This window comes from Telmatherina bonti, assembly GCF_933228915.1.
Source record: "Telmatherina bonti genome assembly, chromosome: 17".
Taxonomy (NCBI): domain Eukaryota; kingdom Metazoa; phylum Chordata; class Actinopteri; order Atheriniformes; family Telmatherinidae; genus Telmatherina; species Telmatherina bonti.
In genome coordinates, this window is record NC_136615.1 from 25,787,320 (window position 1) to 25,805,860 (window position 18,541).

At 37.2% G+C, this 18,541-nt stretch overlaps 2 protein-coding genes across 2 annotated transcripts; one reads left to right on the top strand and one right to left on the bottom strand.

The window, feature by feature from the left end:
- Positions 1 to 342: 342 nt before the first annotated feature.
- LOC306768137 (phospholipid-transporting ATPase ID-like) lies at positions 343 to 14,705 on the top strand (the record flags this gene model as incomplete). Its single annotated transcript, XM_079256369.1, has 24 exons — positions 343 to 394; positions 629 to 687; positions 828 to 941; positions 1,215 to 1,313; positions 1,414 to 1,475; positions 1,607 to 1,679; positions 1,777 to 1,847; positions 1,985 to 2,067; positions 3,158 to 3,252; positions 4,733 to 4,926; positions 5,014 to 5,222; positions 5,314 to 5,357; positions 5,435 to 5,600; positions 5,788 to 5,976; positions 6,345 to 6,460; positions 6,557 to 6,721; positions 8,209 to 8,320; positions 8,443 to 8,548; positions 9,002 to 9,152; positions 9,281 to 9,464; positions 9,584 to 9,807; positions 11,293 to 11,376; positions 11,552 to 11,797; positions 14,439 to 14,705. 24 exons carry the CDS (start codon positions 343 to 345, stop codon positions 14,703 to 14,705), a joined length of 3,165 nt encoding a protein of 1,054 aa, XP_079112495.1.
- Positions 14,706 to 16,774: 2,069 nt separating this feature from the next.
- On the bottom strand, positions 16,775 to 17,389 carry LOC306768791 (heat shock protein 30-like; the record flags this gene model as incomplete). Its single annotated transcript, XM_079257235.1, has 1 exon — positions 16,775 to 17,389. The coding sequence occupies one exon, from the start codon at positions 17,387 to 17,389 to the stop codon at positions 16,775 to 16,777; it is 615 nt and encodes a 204-aa protein (XP_079113361.1).
- Between the last annotated feature and the right edge of the window lie 1,152 nt (positions 17,390 to 18,541).

An 18,541-nucleotide genomic window follows, 5' to 3' on the forward strand; every position in this document is an offset into this window, starting at 1 on the left:
TAGAGATACTGTGTCTGACAATTGGTGTGTTCTTGAAATTTTAACAGGCATTTTCTTCTCTTGGCTGCAAAACCAAACATGTATCATATTATCACAGGGATCTAGAGTTTAATCAGTCTAATTTTGAGACTGCTTTATCACCTGAGCCTGGCATTATAATGATATTCTTACAATGAATCACCATTGTAGTCAAGCATTAAATAAATTAAATGACATTTGCCTGTTTTATTTCATGATGCGACACTTTAGTCAAGCATTAAGAAATCTTTCAGCCTTACTCTCTGGTGTAAATATTCATATGCATTTCATTCAGGTGTGAAATATGGAGAAACTGAACTAATGATGGGATCAGTTATGTCATATTTTGATGTCTTCAGAAGACATGAAAAGCAAGGTGAGCTCTTGTGCATGCAGGCATTGCAATACATGTTTCATCAACTATGTGGCCGTCTCAATTGAGTCTGTGATATACATCAAGTGTAAAATGAAACTTAATCAGCAGCACTTAGACTTTTTCTTACATCACTTATATATCACATCTCTTTTCCCAGTGCCTGCTGTAAAAAAAAAAAAAGAAAATAATTATAACTCAGTTGCTGTCAGTAATGTATTTATTTTTTAATTTCAGAGTCCGAGAGACGTGTGCGAGCCAATGACAGACCTTTTAACCTGTCTTACCACTATGCTGTAAGCACACACTGCACAATGTTGCATTTCCATCACTGTTATAATCAGAGATTGGTGTTGCTACTAGTAACGTGATCATATTATTTCATTTTTCGATGCATATCATTGTAAGTGTTATCTCTTTCTCTCCTCTTCTGCAGAACAATGCCATCAAGACCTCCAAATACAATATTATCACCTTCCTGCCTCTTAACCTGTTTGAACAATTTAGGAGGCTCGCTAATGCTTACTTCCTTTTTCTTATTATCCTTGAGGTAATTTCCCATTTTTTCGCTCAATATTGAAAGATACTATATATCTTATGTTTGCCTTTAAAGTTGAAATTTTACTGGCTATATTTACATTTTTAATGAGTTTTCAAACAAATCAAATCTGAATTTAGCATAAAACTGTTACTACTATCAATTAAAACTTACATACAGAAGAGGAGTTTAATATTTATTTGGTGTTCATGTGTATGAAAACTAAAAAATCTAACAGAAAGAGTTATTAATGAAATGTCCATGCTCATGTGTGTGTGTTGACAGTTAATCCCACAAGTGTCGACCCTCTTCTGGTATGCCATGGCTGTGCCACTGATCTTAGTGCTGTCTATAACTGGTGTTAAAGATGCCAACGATGACATAGTAAGATTCACTTACTAAAATGTAATACAGGATTTAACTGCAACACAACTAGAGGAAGTAAGATGAACAAACCATGTTTTCTCTTCTGTGAACCGAGCAGAACAGACACAAATGCGACAGGCAGGTGAATAACCGTACAGTAGACATTCTCATGGATGGAGAGTGAGTCATTTAATGTGTAAACATCACATCAAAGATTTGTAAATTACTAAAAATACAACTTTGTATAAAGCAACAAAGACTTACTTCTTTAATGATGTTCGATGATGGTATTTCATGCTGTTTCCCTGCAGACTGAGAAGTGAAAAATGGATGAATGTTCAGGTTGGGGACATAATCAAGCTGGAGAGTAATGAGTTTGTCACAGTGAGTAGGAACTAGTTAAAGTAAATTCCAAAAAGAGGATTTACTTTTCAAACACAGAGAATTAAAATAAATTTCTGTAATTCTGTTTTCATGCCAGGCAGACCTTCTGTTGCTCTCCAGCAGTGAACCTCTCAACCTGGTCTATGTAGAAACAGCTGAGTTAGATGGGTGAGTGTGTATATCTGTGCAATAATGTGTAAATGTGTGTTTGTGTGTGTGGGTACCTCCACTAAAAGTGTATTTCTCACACAGTCTTGGATTTCCCTTCTGTCTCATGCTCTCCATGTCCTCTTTGTTTCCCCCAGTGAAACCAATCTGAAAGTGAAGCAGGCCCTGACAGTAACTGGAGGGCTGGCAGACTCCATTGAAGCTCTTGCTAGCTTCAAGGGTGAGATACTCAATACATTTTTTGTTTTGTTTGGTTGTTTTGCTTTGATAACATGTGCCTTTATAAATCGACAGATTTTCAGATTTTCTTCTTTTTTTTTTGTGCATATATGATTAAAAAAAACAGTGGAGGGTAAGAGTATGCAATACATTTAACTAACATGTAGGAAAGAGAAGGAAAATAAAACACAAAGGGAGCGTAAGCAAATAAATGAAAAAAGAAAAACTCTGTGTAACATAAAAATAATAAAATGCATAAATAATTGATAATATGGATAAATAAATGGGAAAAGAAAAGCAAAAAACCAAAAAGACGGGTGGGAAACTGAGCAGGAGCTTCCTGCCTCGGATGCTTGATTAACCAGAGGACACCCTGTCCTCTGGACCCTAAAGAGATATATATCTAGATGCATAATCTGCTCTTTCACTAAGTATGAAAGAAAAAATCCTGCATTTTCAGTCAAGATACTAGGATTCCTTCGATGAGTCATATGTACATGGCAAACCAAACACCACTGGTATCTGAGATTGATTTAAACATGCCAATATGTATATAGAGGTAGGTAAAGTTCGGGGTTAGTAATATAGAAGTAAGGGGAATGGGACAGGATGTTATATCAAGCAGGTCATACTAACCAGTCTAAGTACAAAAAGCTGAAAAAAAACACATGATCAAGAGACTGATGTCAAGCACTGCAATACAGTGATACATCTTCTATAACCAGTGTGTATGTGTAGATAACTTACTGTGCAAGATAGAAACATTAGGGTAATTTTCATCAGAATTGTTCTGTTTACAACATGTATTGTAGATCAATCAGCAATTAAGATCATTTTATGAAAGAAAAGGAAACTTTGTGCACCAGACTGTTGGCAAAGTTTATTTACACATCTGTATCGACAACAGTTAGTGAAAGTGAAATATTGTGCCTTTTTAGATAATTTTTCCAGAAATCTCAAAGCACACATACACAAAATCATGTTCTGCATATTACAAAAGGTGTCAGATTTGTTACTTTTTGTATCAAGGTCTGTGTATGAAAATATTTTGTTTTCTTTCTCCAATTTGTTCTCTTACCTGCGTCTTTCAGGTGAAGTGCGATGTGAGCCTCCCAACAACCGTCTCGACAAATTTAAAGGAACTCTGACTGTGGACGGACAGATGTACAGCCTGGACAACGACAAGGTGCTGCTCAGAGGATGTACTCTGAGGAACACAGAGTGGTGCTTTGGTTTGGTCATATATGGAGGTAAACAATCAATTACCTGTTGCCGGTTCAATTATTGACTGCTTTGCATCCGATAGTTTGTGTCTAACTAAGTCTAATTGAGTCAAAGTTACAGTGATTATGATATTGGTATAAATTTCAGGCTTATGTTACATGTATGCATGGACCTTGGCCTGCAGAGGGCGCAGGGCCCCGGCAGCAACTTTGTGCATGTAGTTTTTTTAATTTATATTTAATTGTTGTCTATATTCTATTAACTGCAACCTAACTCGTAGACAGCAGTGTAAACTGGAACCTTTTGAAAATTATTCACCCCTGTAAGAAGATTTTTTAAAAAGCAGTTAACATTCAATTATAAGACTAAAAAAGCTCTCGGAGAACACTAAACCCCTGCCACGGGCCACAATTCTCCCCATTTTGTAATTATTTGTTCAAATGCCAAAAAATACAAACTATTTTTACCTCCGCCAACAAGGTTAATTTTTCCCCGGCATTTATATGTTTGTTTGTTTGTGTTCCAGATGACTCAAAGAGTTCTGGACGTATTTTCATGAAATTTTCAAGAGTTGTTGGAAATGTGATAAACAAGAACTGATTAGAATTTGGTGGTGATCTGGATCACCAATTGGATCCAGGGATTTTTTTAAAATGATTGTTTAACATTGTGCTTTGCGGAGGTTTACACTCTCCGAGTGCCTTTCTAGTTCCATATTCTGAATCATAGTATCCTGAATAATTCCTTTACCTGCATCAGTCTTCGATATATTTTATTTGGATGCCTGTCCTGTATATTTTTTTGGAAGCGCTCCGACAATTTTTGTTGGAGTTACGTGCACAAATGTTGAAAATAATCCTACCTTACAATGTTAAAGACTCCTTCCATGTAAACATCAACTCAATGCTAAAAACTATGTGTAACTATCAGTGTACATGGTTGTATCAACAAATCATTTCAGGTCCCGACACCAAACTGATGCAGAACAGTGGAAAGACAACATTCAAACGCACCAGCATTGATCACTTGACGAATGTTCTTGTGTTGTGTGTAAGTTGACACACATACAATTTCACAGAATCGCATGCAATTCAAACAAAACTGAATTTTCTTGATTTATTTAACAAACATCATTTATTTCTACAAATGAATTACTAGATATTGACTATAATGTCTTATTGTCAAATGAGAAAAATCTGGTAAAGATGTGTTTGAGATTAGTTTATAAATGAGAAAATACTTACTGCACATTTGTTAGACTTCTGTTTATTTTCTTACTTGAAAATTATTTCTATTCGCTAAGTGGCCTTTAAGATGTTGAATAATATGCTTTGCCATCATTGGAGCACTTTCATTCAGATTCATGTATGTTTTTTCAAATTATTGATATTTTTACTTATTTTTCATTTGTTATTTTTTAAAAATACTTTCTATTTTACCAGATCTTTGGCTTCCTGGCGACTATGTGCACCATTCTGACCATTGGCAATGCAATCTGGGAATTCAGGGAGGGCTCTGTGTTCACAGTGTTTCTTCCTCGTGAACCAGGTATTAATACCACACTCTCTTCCTTCCTCACCTTCTGGTCCTACGTCATTCTCCTCAACGCGGTGGTGCCCATTTCTCTCTACGTCAGGTATGTTTCAGCAAAAAAACTAAAGCTAAATCAGACAGCAGCGATGGTAACTGAAAATGTGAGCTTTGACATTTTATGTTATGTCAGTGTGGAACTCATCCGTCTAGTGAACAGCTTCTTCATAGACTGGGACAGGAAGCTGTATTATTCCAAGAAGGACACTCCTGCACAGGCCAGGACCACCACTCTCAATGAGGAGCTAGGTCAGATTAAATACATCTTCAGTGACAAGACCGGCACCCTGACACAGAACATCATGACTTTCAATAAGTGCTCCATTAATGGGAAAGCCTACGGTGAGCAGCTTTGCTTGAACAGAAAATAAAAAATGTTTAGTGCACACTGGCACATCCAACTGATTCTGAAGTTTATTTCTCTTTAATTCAGGAGACCTGTATGATTTCTCTGGACAGAGAGTGCAAATAACAGAGGTGAGATGGCTGAAGTCTGACTGTGTTTCTTTGGGTGTCCTCTATGTAACTGTTATTTGTGTTTATTACTTTTGTAGAAGACAGAGAAGGTGGACTTCTCCTGGAATCAGCTGGCAGATCCAAGCTTTGTCTTTCATGATCACAGTCTGTTGGAGACGGTGAGACAGGGAAACCCAGAGGTTCAGGCTTTCTTCCGCTTGCTGGCTCTGTGCCACACTGTCATGCCTGAGGAAAAGAAAGAAGGTGAGGCTCCTCTGATGATTTTTTTTTTTTTTTAATAATCAGTTGCGTTAACCAAGGGAATTATACTGCATCTCATCTCCTCAACTTAATTAGATTGTTTTCGTTACACTTACTAGGTCTTTCATTTTTTAAAAACATTTGTCTATCACATTAAACCCCTTTCTCTGTCCTTTTATTGACCTGATAGGGGAACTCAACTATCAGGCTCAGTCTCCTGATGAAGGTGCGCTGGTGACAGCAGCAAGAAACTTTGGTTTTGTGTTCCGCTCTCGAACACCAGAAACCATCACGATCATGGAGATGGACAGGAAAGTGGTATATGAACTTCTGGCTGTTCTTGACTTCAACAATGTGCGGAAAAGGATGTCAGTAATAGGTGAGATGAGAGACTGTCCTCCCAAATATTCTGCAAGTAAAAGGAAAGGACATAAGTGTATCTGGAAAAGGTTTGTCAAGTAATTGACTCAAAATAATCCAAAAGTTAAAAAAAAAATAAAAAAAATAAAAAATTGTACCCCATGGTTAAAAACACTGTAGTTGACCCACACTCTTTGTGAAATAAATTACATTGTAGTTTGTTATGCTTAACACTTGACAATGAATTTAAATAAGTCGTATTTCCTCACCGTCAGTTGAGTCAGTAGTTTCAGAGATTTCCATACTGTTTGTGCTTGAATTAATAATGTTGGAAGTAAAGAAAGTTTACATAACCATAACTTACTTCTCTGATTTTCATTGTTACAGTACGGAGCCCTGAGGGCAAGTTGATCCTATTCTGCAAAGGAGCAGACACCATTATCTATGAAAGACTACACCCCTCTAGTAATGAACTGATGGAAGTTACCAATAAACACCTCAATGTAAGAGATGCAGTTGGACTTTGTTTATATTCTATATATCCCATCATTTAATTAAAGTCTGTGTTTTCAATGCTGCAAACTATGCAAACACATTAGGAGTATGCAGGCGATGGCCTCCGTACCCTCGTTCTGGCCTACAAGGACTTGGATGAGAGCTACATGAAGAATTGGAGTCAGCGCCACCAAGATGCCAGCGTCGCCATGGATGATCGAGAAGAGAGACTTCATGAACTTTATGAAGAGATTGAGAAAGACCTGATAGTAAGTCCTACCTAAATGTGTAAGTTGACTGATCATCTCACTTATGAACTGCCATAACAAGATTTAACTAAGCACATAGGTATAAGCATCCTGTTGAATATTGGATGAGTGATTATCCTTCAAATGGCAACAAGTTATTTGACCCCACGCAATGAATAAATGGGTAGCTTCATAATTCTTAAATAAATATACTGTGGTTTTTAGGGTTAAAGGTAAGGTCGGAGATCTAGGAGAAACAGTTTTAGCGTGCTACATTTTGAAAATACACATTTCAAAAGCCAAACCCTTTCTTTTTTTTTTTTTTTTTTTTTTTTATAAATAATCAGACTCCCCCCCCTCCCCAAAACCATGCCTCCAAAGCACGGGAACACGTAATGCATGTTGCCGAGGGTCACCATATCAGCTAATCTAGCTAGCCAAACTCTGGCTCTCACTTTGTTGCCTTTACAAGGGCTTCAAGTCTCTGAGAGCGCATGATTGATGCACAAAGAGGGGTATATGCAGAGGGATGAAGGGGGAGGGACAAATAGCAGTGGAGTTTAATGGACATATCACCATCCAATCATTTAGAACAGGCCAGGTAAAATGACTGAATGGTCTATTTCTTTCTTTTTTCTGTTAATAGGATCAAAGTAGAACAAAATAAATAAAAAACATGATCTAAAACCAAAGAGAAATAAAAGCAATTTCTGGAATAAGAACTTTAAATGTCACATTAAAATAATGAAAAAAATGCTGAAGAACAAAATAACTGCAATAAAATTAAGCAAAGCGCAAATGTCAGTCATGAAGTCATGATTTGATGCAATCAGTTGGTTTCTATTATCGGCTATGTATGAATTGGCTTGAAATGATGTGTATGTAAAGTGACAGCCCTGTGTCAACATTGTTGTGAAGCGGCGATATACAAATAAAGCTGAATTGAATTAAATGGAAATGTCATAACTTCCTAATGAGCTCAGTGACAGTAACATGAACAAAGCTGTTTTTATAAAGATTTGTCCTCCACCTTGGGACTAAAAACTTCCTGCAAGAGGAAAAAAACTGAAATCCACTCCATAAAGAATGGGAGTCGTCATTAAGCATTCATGTCGCCATCCTCTGAACTTGTTTAGTGTACATGGAGGCTGAACAAGATTGTGACTCACCAGTCTGTCGACTGTTTGGTTCTGTGACTTTTTCTCTGTAACAAACATCTGAAAGTCACCAAAAAAATATATGAAGCAGACTCAATATATGACTATTTGGCAAATGTGGAAATATCTAAGTTTACTGAGGCTAATGACTCTATAAATAGAGAGATTTGCAGTTTTCATCAAACTAATTTTTCGTCAAATATGGCCCCAAGGTCGTAATATACTATAAATGACTGCACTTGCTTTATTTCCTGAGCATTAATTAAAGTCTGTCTTGTTGTTTTCTAAAATCAATAACCAAGAATTCTGTAGCTTTTACATTAACACCTCAGTGTCACTTCTGCTTTCCAGCTGTTGGGAGCTACAGCTGTGGAGGACAAACTGCAAGATGGTGTGCCACAGACCATTGAGCAACTGACAAAAGCTGACATCAAAATCTGGATGTTAACTGGAGATAAACAAGGTTGGTTTTACTGTGTGTTGACAGTTAAATCTAATATATAAATGCTGATGAAGATATACTTTGACTCAACTTTTTTTTTTCCCAACCACAGTTATTGCCATTATTATTATTTTTTAAAACAGAGACGGCAGAAAATATTGGATATTCTTGCAACATGCTGAGAGAAGGGATGACGGATGTTTTTACCATGTCAGCCAACACAGCTGAAGGTGTCAGAGAGGAGCTACAGTAAGCCAATCACAAGCTGCTTACTGCTGGAAAGCTAACTAGTCTTTTAAGTTTTTATAATTATCATTATTTATATATCATTATTATTGCTACCAGGATCTGCTGAAATACTACTGTTATGGATATGAAATATAGACTGGCTACTGTCAGTTTGAACTGACAGGTTCCTAATGTCACATTGATTTAATGTGACTTTTAAAAATCCTATCGAAATGTAAAATCCTTTAAATTACTTTGGAGCTCATTGAATAAGTCTGGATGATTTGCAGCAACTGTGATGGACAGCCAACCTGTCCAGGGTGTACCCTGCCTTTTGTCTGCTAATTGCTGGGATGGGCTCCAGCTTCCTTGTGACATGAAGACATCTCTGTCTGATATGTTGTTTTGTAAATTACCTGGTTCTTCACTGAAATGTAGGTTTTGCATATGAATCATCTGGCCATGTGTTTTCAGGAGTGCAAGAAGGAAAATGTGTCCAGAAGCAGCAGACAAGCCAACTGTAATTGAAGCTCGTGGAGGCTTGTTTTGGCTCCAGAAGACAAAGACTGTGCAGGATGAGAAAGTAGATGGGGAATACGGTCTGATTATAAATGGACACAGTTTGGTAAGTATACTTTTCAGATTTGCAGGGTTTTTTTTCATTTTGAGGTTCATAGCTCTCCCTGTCCTTGCATTGGATTGGCCTGAATGCTAACCTCAGTACAACTCTGTAACCTGCTGATTCATCTTCAGGCTTTTGCACTGGAGAAGAACTTGGAGCTGGAGCTGCTGAGGACAGCATGTATGTGTCAGACGGTGATTTGCTGCAGGGTCACCCCTCTGCAGAAAGCCCAGGTGGTGCAGCTGGTTAAGAAATACAAGCAGGCTGTAACTCTGGCCATTGGTGATGGAGCTAATGATGTCAGCATGATCAAAGGTAAGTTGATTGACATTAGGAACAAACCTGAATATTCAGCACCCACAACTGAATTGAATTTAATATTCAATTGGTGCATTTTTTTGTTTCATGTTATTTTAATCTTCTCTTTCTTGCAGCTTCTCATATCGGTGTAGGAATCAGTGGTCAGGAGGGGATGCAAGCTGTTCTTTCTAGCGACTTCTCTTTTGCTCAGTTCCCTTACCTCCAGCGCCTCCTGCTGGTGCATGGTCGCTGGTCCTACATACGCATGTGCAAGTTCCTTGAGTACTTTTTTTTCAAGAACTTTGCCTTCACCCTCGTGCAGTTCTGGTATGCCTTCTTCTGCGGCTTCTCTGCACAGGTACATCACATGCATTGAGATAGCATTATTAGTGATCCTTTGGAGTGATTTATTCATTTCGAATTCACACTGCACAACCGAGGTACAACATATTTGATGTATGTAGGTTTGAGTGCAAAGCTACAAGTCTCCCAAGTTCTCCTCTGGTCACAGTCCAGCTTACATTTAAAAATAGCTGAAATCATAAACAGTAGATGTTGCACATTTTAGTTAGTGCAGCACCTATAAGGGCATATTTCTGTAGCAAAGACACGGGCTCATTGCAGTAGTTACATTGCAATGCAAGTGCTATTTTTGTGAGTTGAAATTTTGTGGCTGACTTATCATTTCTTACACTGTGTAAGAATAAATAAATGTATCCATTTTCCATCTATAATGTTGGTTTGGTTGGTTTTAACAACTAGCCCCTTAAAAAAACACAACATACATTCATCTGTAGGAGTACAGAAATGCATTATGCAAATGCTTTTATTTAATGTTCATCACAAAAAGGTTGCTGGTTTGAGCCTCTGTTGGGGGAGGTTGGAACAGTGACCTTTCTGAGTTTGCATAGTTTTGGTTTTCTCCAGGTATTTTAGTTTTCTCCCACTTACAACACATGAGTGCTAGTCTATGGTATTGTGATCAAATGCAAGTCACTTTGGATGAAAGCATCCACCAAATGAGCGAAAATTGCGTTAAACTGTAATGAATTTCCTTTGTGTTAAAAATGTTCCTTTGTGCACATACATAATGCAAATGCATGCATGAATATAGCTATGATCAAATATATGACTAATGTAAACTCACACCAGTGATTTTACTTATACTTAAAAGAGAGCCACAAAACCAACTAAATTTGTCTTCATTATGAAATTTTGTCTTTTCTGTTTATTTTGTTGTACATAGTTTTCTGCATTGCAGACACATTATCCTCCTTTTGAAATACTTTTTCTTTCGCACATTCTTGTTAGTTTTTCTGCTTTTATGTTTAATTTTGAATCAGCTGTTTGAACTCAGTATGCGAACCTGCACCTGAGTTCAGTTTGCTGTAAATTTTCGTATTACAGTGGTAGATTAGCCACATTTATATCCACAACTGTATTGTTTTATTACCTAAATGAGAAGTTACTTTTTATATTTGCCATGTCAACAACCTTTTACATTTTATTTCAAATAAGAATATACAAACAGTAAACACTGTGTTTATATTGTCGAGTATGCCTTCCTTACTTGCACAACATACAAATACACCTAAAGATTTTTGTTTTGTTTTCTTTGTTTGTTTGTTTGTTTGTTTGTTTTATCCCTCTCAATCTGTCAGCCAAATTTTTTCCTCACTGATCCCCCCCCCCATTACCCTATCAGATAAAATACATATCAAAAGTGCTGCCTGTCCATCCTGAAAAGATGTTGAAAAAATGTTTTCTGAAAAGCTATGGCTGTAAACTTTACTATACTAAACCCAAATATAATATTTAACATTCATTTTGTTGTTTTTGTTAGACTCTGTATGACGACTGGTTCATCATTTGTTACAACATGATATACACAGCACTCCCCATCATCGGTTTAGGCATCTTTGACCGGGTATGTACTTAATGGAAACGTAGTCATCATACTCAAAATGTTTGTATGGTTACAATATTTCTGTGGAGGGTCATATATATATTTAATATATATAATAACATGTTGTTTTTCTACACCATGAAGTCTATATCTTCCAGGTTTTCTCATCTTTTTCTATCACCCTCTGTTTGTGCAGGATGTAAATAGCCATTGGAGTTTCCAGTATCCTCAGCTGTATGTCCCAGGTCAACTGAACATGTTTTTCAGTAAGAAAGGCTTTGCGACCTGCATAATGCACAGCGCCTACTGTTCCCTCATCCTCTTCTTCATACCATGGGCTGCCATACATGACACGGTCCGAGATGATGGCAAAGACATTGCAGACTATCATTCATTTGCTGTACTGGTTCAGACCTGTCTGCTTTTTGTTATGACTGCACAGGTGAGGCTCCACCACAGACATTACAGCACAGAGATGAAGGACAAAAAAGAAGTACTCAGAGATTAAATAACAAAACCACAACTGTAAAAATGCAGCAATGAGGCACAAGTCCATTTTTATATAAAATATACACATTTTTACCAAATATTATAATAAAAAAAAAAAAAACTTATTTTTCTTCAGCAATACAAATGTCTAAACGTGTCATGGATTAAAAATTATCAAAAAAGAAGAAAATAAAACTTCTTTTTTTTCCAGATCTCTCTGAACACCTATTACTGGACAGCAATAAACCAGTTTTTTGTGTGGGCCAGCCTTGTTGCTTACTTTCCTATAACATTCACCATGTACAGCAATGGCATGTTTATCACCTTTACCTCTTCTTTCCCTTTCATTGGTGAGTAGATTCAGCATTTTCTGAAAGCATATAGCTTCCCCTTATTGTTCCGATTGTTCTTGAAAAAATTATTTAAGACATTATACCCTTTGTCTTTTGGTCAACATTTTCTGTTGCAAAATCTGTGTCTTTAAGAGGAAAGATGGGCAAACATATTAAATACAATTATCAAAGTCTTGCCAACATCAAGGCTAAAGTATTTCATATATGGTTTGATTATTAGGGAGATATCCAATATAACAATATAATCCTGTCTGGCTCAGTTCAATACAATTTGTAGCACCAGTTTAATCACACATCATGTCTAAACACAAAGAGAAAGTTGATTTATTCAAGTCAGATTACATTTAATTCAGTAAATTAGTTTGTCCATTAAGATTTTACAAAAGTGTGGTGGCCAACTGGTCTAAACATGCTTCATATATAAAAACATATAAAAATATATAAAAACTTAAGACGCAAACAGAACTGCTACTGGGAAAAGCTGCTGTACAGAAACATTTTGCAAAAAAATGGGCTGCAAATACAGAAATGAGCTGTATAACAGTAAAGTGCTGCAAATACAGATAACTAGCTGCAATACGGGAAAGCACTCCAATCCATGTCCTTTGTTAATTTGTTGTGGGGTTTTTTCAAATGAAATAACAAAATAGAAAAAACGTTTTTTCATTCATTCATTCATTTTCTGGTTAAGGCTCACATGGAAGCTGGAGCCTATTCCAGCATTCATTGAGCAAGAGCCAGGGTACACCTTGGACAGGTCACCAGTCCATCACAGGACCACTCAGTTTTTCTTTTTTGTTTCCTAATCAAAATCTAAAATTGCAATACAGGTTGTTATGCTTTTTCCAATTTTGTACAAATAAAACTAACATGGAAAAAAGGAATAACGAGAGCTCAAATTTAGTTTTTGATTTTTCATTTGAGGCAGCAGCCTGACCCAAAAAACTGTCTCTGGTTTACACTGTGTTGATCATAAGTTCAAAACTGTGTCCAAATCCTCACATTCTGTATTTATCAATTATCAGATGGAAATGCCTTGAAAATCATCTTTATCCTCAGAACACTATATAACATGAAATCCTGACAGGTCTGCATCTCTCTGCAAAAGTATCTTGTCATTACAGTGGCCACAGACCACGCAAAAAAAAAACATGAATCTTGGAAAATGCATGTTTAGCATAAAGGTACCCTTATGTGATTGTTATAAAGTTCTCAGCAATAACTATTGTGGATTTGGAGGCTTCAAGTGGTTGGAAGTCAGATTTAGAGGAGGTTGCATAATTTGGCAGCACAGTTTGGAGGTATGTTTTGTACCTGTCAGCCACCAAAGATAAGTCCTCCAAAAGCTTTATGTTTTCATAGAAAAAAAAACATTAAATTGGTTGCAATTTGCAATTTGCATCACTAGATGTCACTATAACTTATTCAGCAGACTTTTAACTGAAAACATGACATTTGAGTTATCATCAAAAAAGCTGTTCCCTAGGTTTTTGAAGTAAACCGTTTGTGCATAGTGGCTCTATTGTGGACACTTATTTACAAGCTTTGTTCTTACATATTTATGAATGAGGATGGTATTTTTGTAAATAAACCAGTTCAGTGGATGTTAGTGAGTCATCCAATACGTTTCCACTTACTGGAGAATAAATACAGATATGATACAATTGAACATAAGGTAATTACACCAGTTTGCCTTTGTGATAAATAGATTTAAAAAAAAATAATACAGCTAAATTGTATAGAAGATTTACATTATATAACTATGATTATATATTTTTAATAAATATTTTATCAAATAAATTAAAATGAAATAAACAAAAGAAAGTATCATTGCATAGAGGTCTGTAGAGGTAAAATACTGTATTTAAAACAATGTTGCATTGTTTTTTATTAAGTCATGCATTAATGGGTTAAATTAGAATCTCATATTTCTGTTTACTATCATGTAAGACTGAGTTTTATTGCATTGCTAATATGTATGGTTTTTTTTCTTGTTTTATTTTAGGTTCTGCAAGAAATTCATTGAATCAACCAAACACATGGTTAACAGTCTTTCTGACTTCATTACTTTGCATTCTGCCTGTGGTGGCTTACCGCTTCATGGTCATACAGATCCGGCCAACAATCAATGACAAGGTGAGGGAGCACATATTTATTAATGGGCGCTGACAAAAGGGACATATTTAATAAAAATATGAGAATATAAAATGTTTGAAAATAATATTTTTCCATCTATTCTAGGTGAGATATAGGATGAGAAAGGAGCCACTGCCAGCTCCTGCTCCTCACCGCCCACGTCCAAGGCGTGTCAGCACCCGTCGGTCAAGCTATGCCTTCTCCCACTCCCAGGGTTATGGTGATCTGGTTACTTCTGAAAAGTTCCTGCTTAAACAACCTGTTAGGAGTCGACCATCCCTGTTTACTCAAACAGACTCTTCCCTGGCTGAAAATCAGCCACAGCACTTTCGCACCATAACCGAGGAATCAGAGGAGCCACAGAGTCCTTAATTAGGAATGGTTGGAAGAGGACGGTTTTTTTCTTTTGTATTTTTTTTTTAAGTCAGACTCGATAAAGAACCTCTGCCTTGACGGTTTCAAAATCAACATTTGATACTCAAAGCTGAGTCACCATTAAATCAGTAGTGTTTTACAATGAATGAATGTTAATAATGCTGTGAAAATATTTGGTTTACACACTGTACAGTCTTAAAGGATCAGACTGGTGGTTTTGCATGTTTTGCGCAATGAGTGCAACATTTATATCTTACAACTTTTCATGACTACTGCTCATTTTTGAAAGCATGCAAAAAGAAAACAAGCAGATTTTCTGTTGTACTTTATTTTCTATGTCAAATATGGGTTATCATACTGTAAACTGTTTCAAACATGCATAAATGTACTATGTATTTCATTTTATAATACAATTTACTGTAAATGTTGTTTAAAATATTTATACACAAAATGAAAACTGTGAAACCTAATTAAACACAATGACCAGTTGAGTTTTAAAAAATAATCCTTGGCATAGGTCCACACAATAAAATGTATCCTTTATTATGTAATATGTGAATTGTAAACATTACTTTTGCATTCATAACTATTTTTATTGGCTATTATATGTTTTGATAACTATACCATAACTTCTGCCTGGAATTACCTGTGAATAAACCAAACTAAAAACATTATTTATTTTCTCTTCAAAGTGAATTGTGTCATTGAAACAGACACAGAACATAGAACATGTCGACAATGAAATAAAGAACCAATATCAGAACTATAGGAAGTTAGAAGGGCAAAAATGATTGATGACTAAAAATATTACAGAACCAGACCTCATTTGGAAATATTCAACACAGAATACAAAACAGAATGTCTGCTAGATCTCTGCATTATGTATGCTGACAAGAGCACTTTCATCGTTACTCATCCTGCCCACCTTTCTTGGTCACTCTTATGTCCAATAAGTAGAGTCATGGACATAGATATTTAGATCCTGACATAGGTTCAGCTTTGCCCTTAAATTTTTAACTGTTTACCAAAACATGTTTAAGAACAAGTTATTAAATCAGTACAGACTTAAAAGTGTTAACTCTTGGCTTATGTTTGATGATATTCACATCTACCTTAAATTGGAGGAAGGGTTTAGGAACTACAGCTGGATAATATGGAGCTGACTTTTTTCAAAAGAGCAAAGGTAATTGGAGAATGTACTCAAGATTGTATTTAATGGGTTGAGTGGGTTGTTCAGTCATCAATCCACCATCAATCAAAAAGGTAAAAAGCCTTGAGTTGTAGTGTATCCACGTGTGGTTAAAGAAACACCTAATGTAAGTGAAACAGGATTTTAAATAATGTTGGGAGTGGCCAAATTAAGAGCTTGAGGTACTCAGAAGGGAGACAATGGTGTCAGTGTATTCCCAGAAAGCAACAATAAACATTGATTGCAGGATCTTTTCCACTGTGAAGAAAAACCTCTGCACAAAAAGAAGCAAGTAGACGTCATCAGTATCTGGAGACTCACTAATGCACACAGAGGACTCACCACAGGGTGCAAACAGCAGCAAGTTTACTTCCAAACATTGAACGGTCACAGTAGATTTAGCCAATAAATAAATAACATCTCAGGAAGGATGCTGTCCTCCTGCAGGGAGGTGCCCTGAACACTTTCCCAGAACCTGCTTCATATAAACAGTGTCACTGTCAGATTATTTCTGGGAGGAGACCCCATGGAAGACCCATGACACGCTGGAGGGATTATATCTCTCAGCTGGCCTGGGAACGCCTTGGGATCCCCCCCCCCAGAGTTGGCAAATATGGCTGGGGAGAGGGAAGTCTGGGCTTCCCTGCTTAGGCTGCTGCCTCTGCGACCCAACACCGAATAAGCGGCAGAAGATTGTTGGAAACAAGGAAAAAACAAGAAGAACAAAAAGGAAAAAATGCAATTGAGCCAAAGTAAGGGACTTCACTAAAGACATTTATTGGCCTAGTCTCACATATTAAAGGGGTGAATACATACAAAATAGTTCTGTAACAATGGAAAAACAGCATGTATATCAGTCCATGTCTTGAGGTTTCTTCTATGATCTGTTGTGTGTCTCCTCTCTGCCGTCTTCTGTCTGTGAACACACACGCCGCTGTGTTTCCTCCTCTGAGCTCTTCTTGATAGTCGGCTCTCTCTCAGCCTCCTCAACACGTGGAGCTTTGGCTGCCTGGATGTGGAGCTTTCCGTCTGGAGACAGGTAGCAGGTGACGTCTTCAGGGTTGGTCCCTTCAGGCAGATCAAACTCCTGTCTGAACTCCTGGAGTCTGTAAGAGTAGGAGCCTTTGTCGTCCTCCTGCTTCTTCTCTGTCTTCCCACTGACTCTCAGCTTCCTGCCCACCTGCCTGACAGACAGCTCCTCTGGGTAAAAGCCTTGAGTGTCCAGGGTCAGGCCAAAGTGCTTTCCCTCTTTGTCCAGCTGGTAGGAGACTGGTTGCAGGGCCATGCTGGTCTGGAAAGGCTCCGTCTCTTCCAGGATGCTGCGTTGAAATTTGTCCATCAGCTCCAGACTGCGGCGCAGATTCTGCAGGTTTCTCTGCAGGAGATCCTGCTGGTGGAGCAGAGGTCTGACCTCTGGCCACAGACTGCATACAGGCCAGTAGAAGTCCATGTATGGACTGAGGGCAGACTGGGATCCAGGAGAGCACAGCATCTTCAGTGTGTTTAGTGTTGAGTCCTCTTGTTGTGAGATGAATCTGTTCAGGTGTCTCTTCTCCTCTGTGTTGCTTTCTGTCCCAGCAGTGGGACTGTCCCAGCTTTATATTCTAACTGGGGGAGGTCCAGAGTGTTCAGGAAGTTTCTGGTCATTACCACATACTTCCACTGGGTGGAGCTGTTTCACAGGGGGAAGAATGTCACTACACCATCCATCTTAATAAATTAAATTTGCCATTTTAAATTACATCACTACCTTTTACAAACAGATGAATGTAACAAATAGAGTTTTTAAACTTCTGATATTAAAATAATCTGTTCTTTGAAATCAATTAGCTGAATAGGAATCTCTTATTAAAACTATTTACATTTGAAAACAAATTGACTGTGCAAGACACAACTACAGTCAGCAAGAGACAACTGGCAGACAATTTTATACAAAGCTAGTAAGAAGTGATTAACCATTGCAACTAACCTAACAAGCAAACTAAAATTGTGTGACAAATGAGTTACAATAAAGGTTAAATCAAATAAATCAAATGTTACTTCTCCTGTGTTCCAATGCACAATGGGATCAGTATTAAATTAACTCCTTATGAAGAAATACAGGCCAGAACAAAGGAGTCTTTGAAATCATCTGCCAGGCTTTCTCCACCTGCTGTGTTTGTAAAATTTGGCTTTGTGAAGCTGTGAAACAAATGACAAAAAGCAGATTTTAACCCATATTTTTCTGCTTTTCCCTCTTATTTTGACTGTCCATCATATATTTTTTACTCCTCCTGTATTCAACCAGTTGAAAGCTCATTGAATGTATCTGCACTGATAAAAAAGGTTGCACAAAAAGAGAAATGACAGAGAATTAAGGGAAAGCATGGACTGATAAAGATCATCTGCCAGCAGATTGGTTGGCTTTTTCTTCAACATAATGGACTTATATAGAGTAGTGTTACAGCCAATGCTGCACCAATATTCCTGTCAAAATCCCACTGATCTTCTTCAGTTGGAGGGCATTCAACTCAAGACCATGGTCCATGGTCCTTGAGTTGAACTCAAGGACCATGGACCTTTCTTGCGTTATGCGTTACATTGGTGCGAAGTAAATGTTTTTAAATTGCACTGGTCTGCATTTTGCTGTGATGGTTTGAGTAAA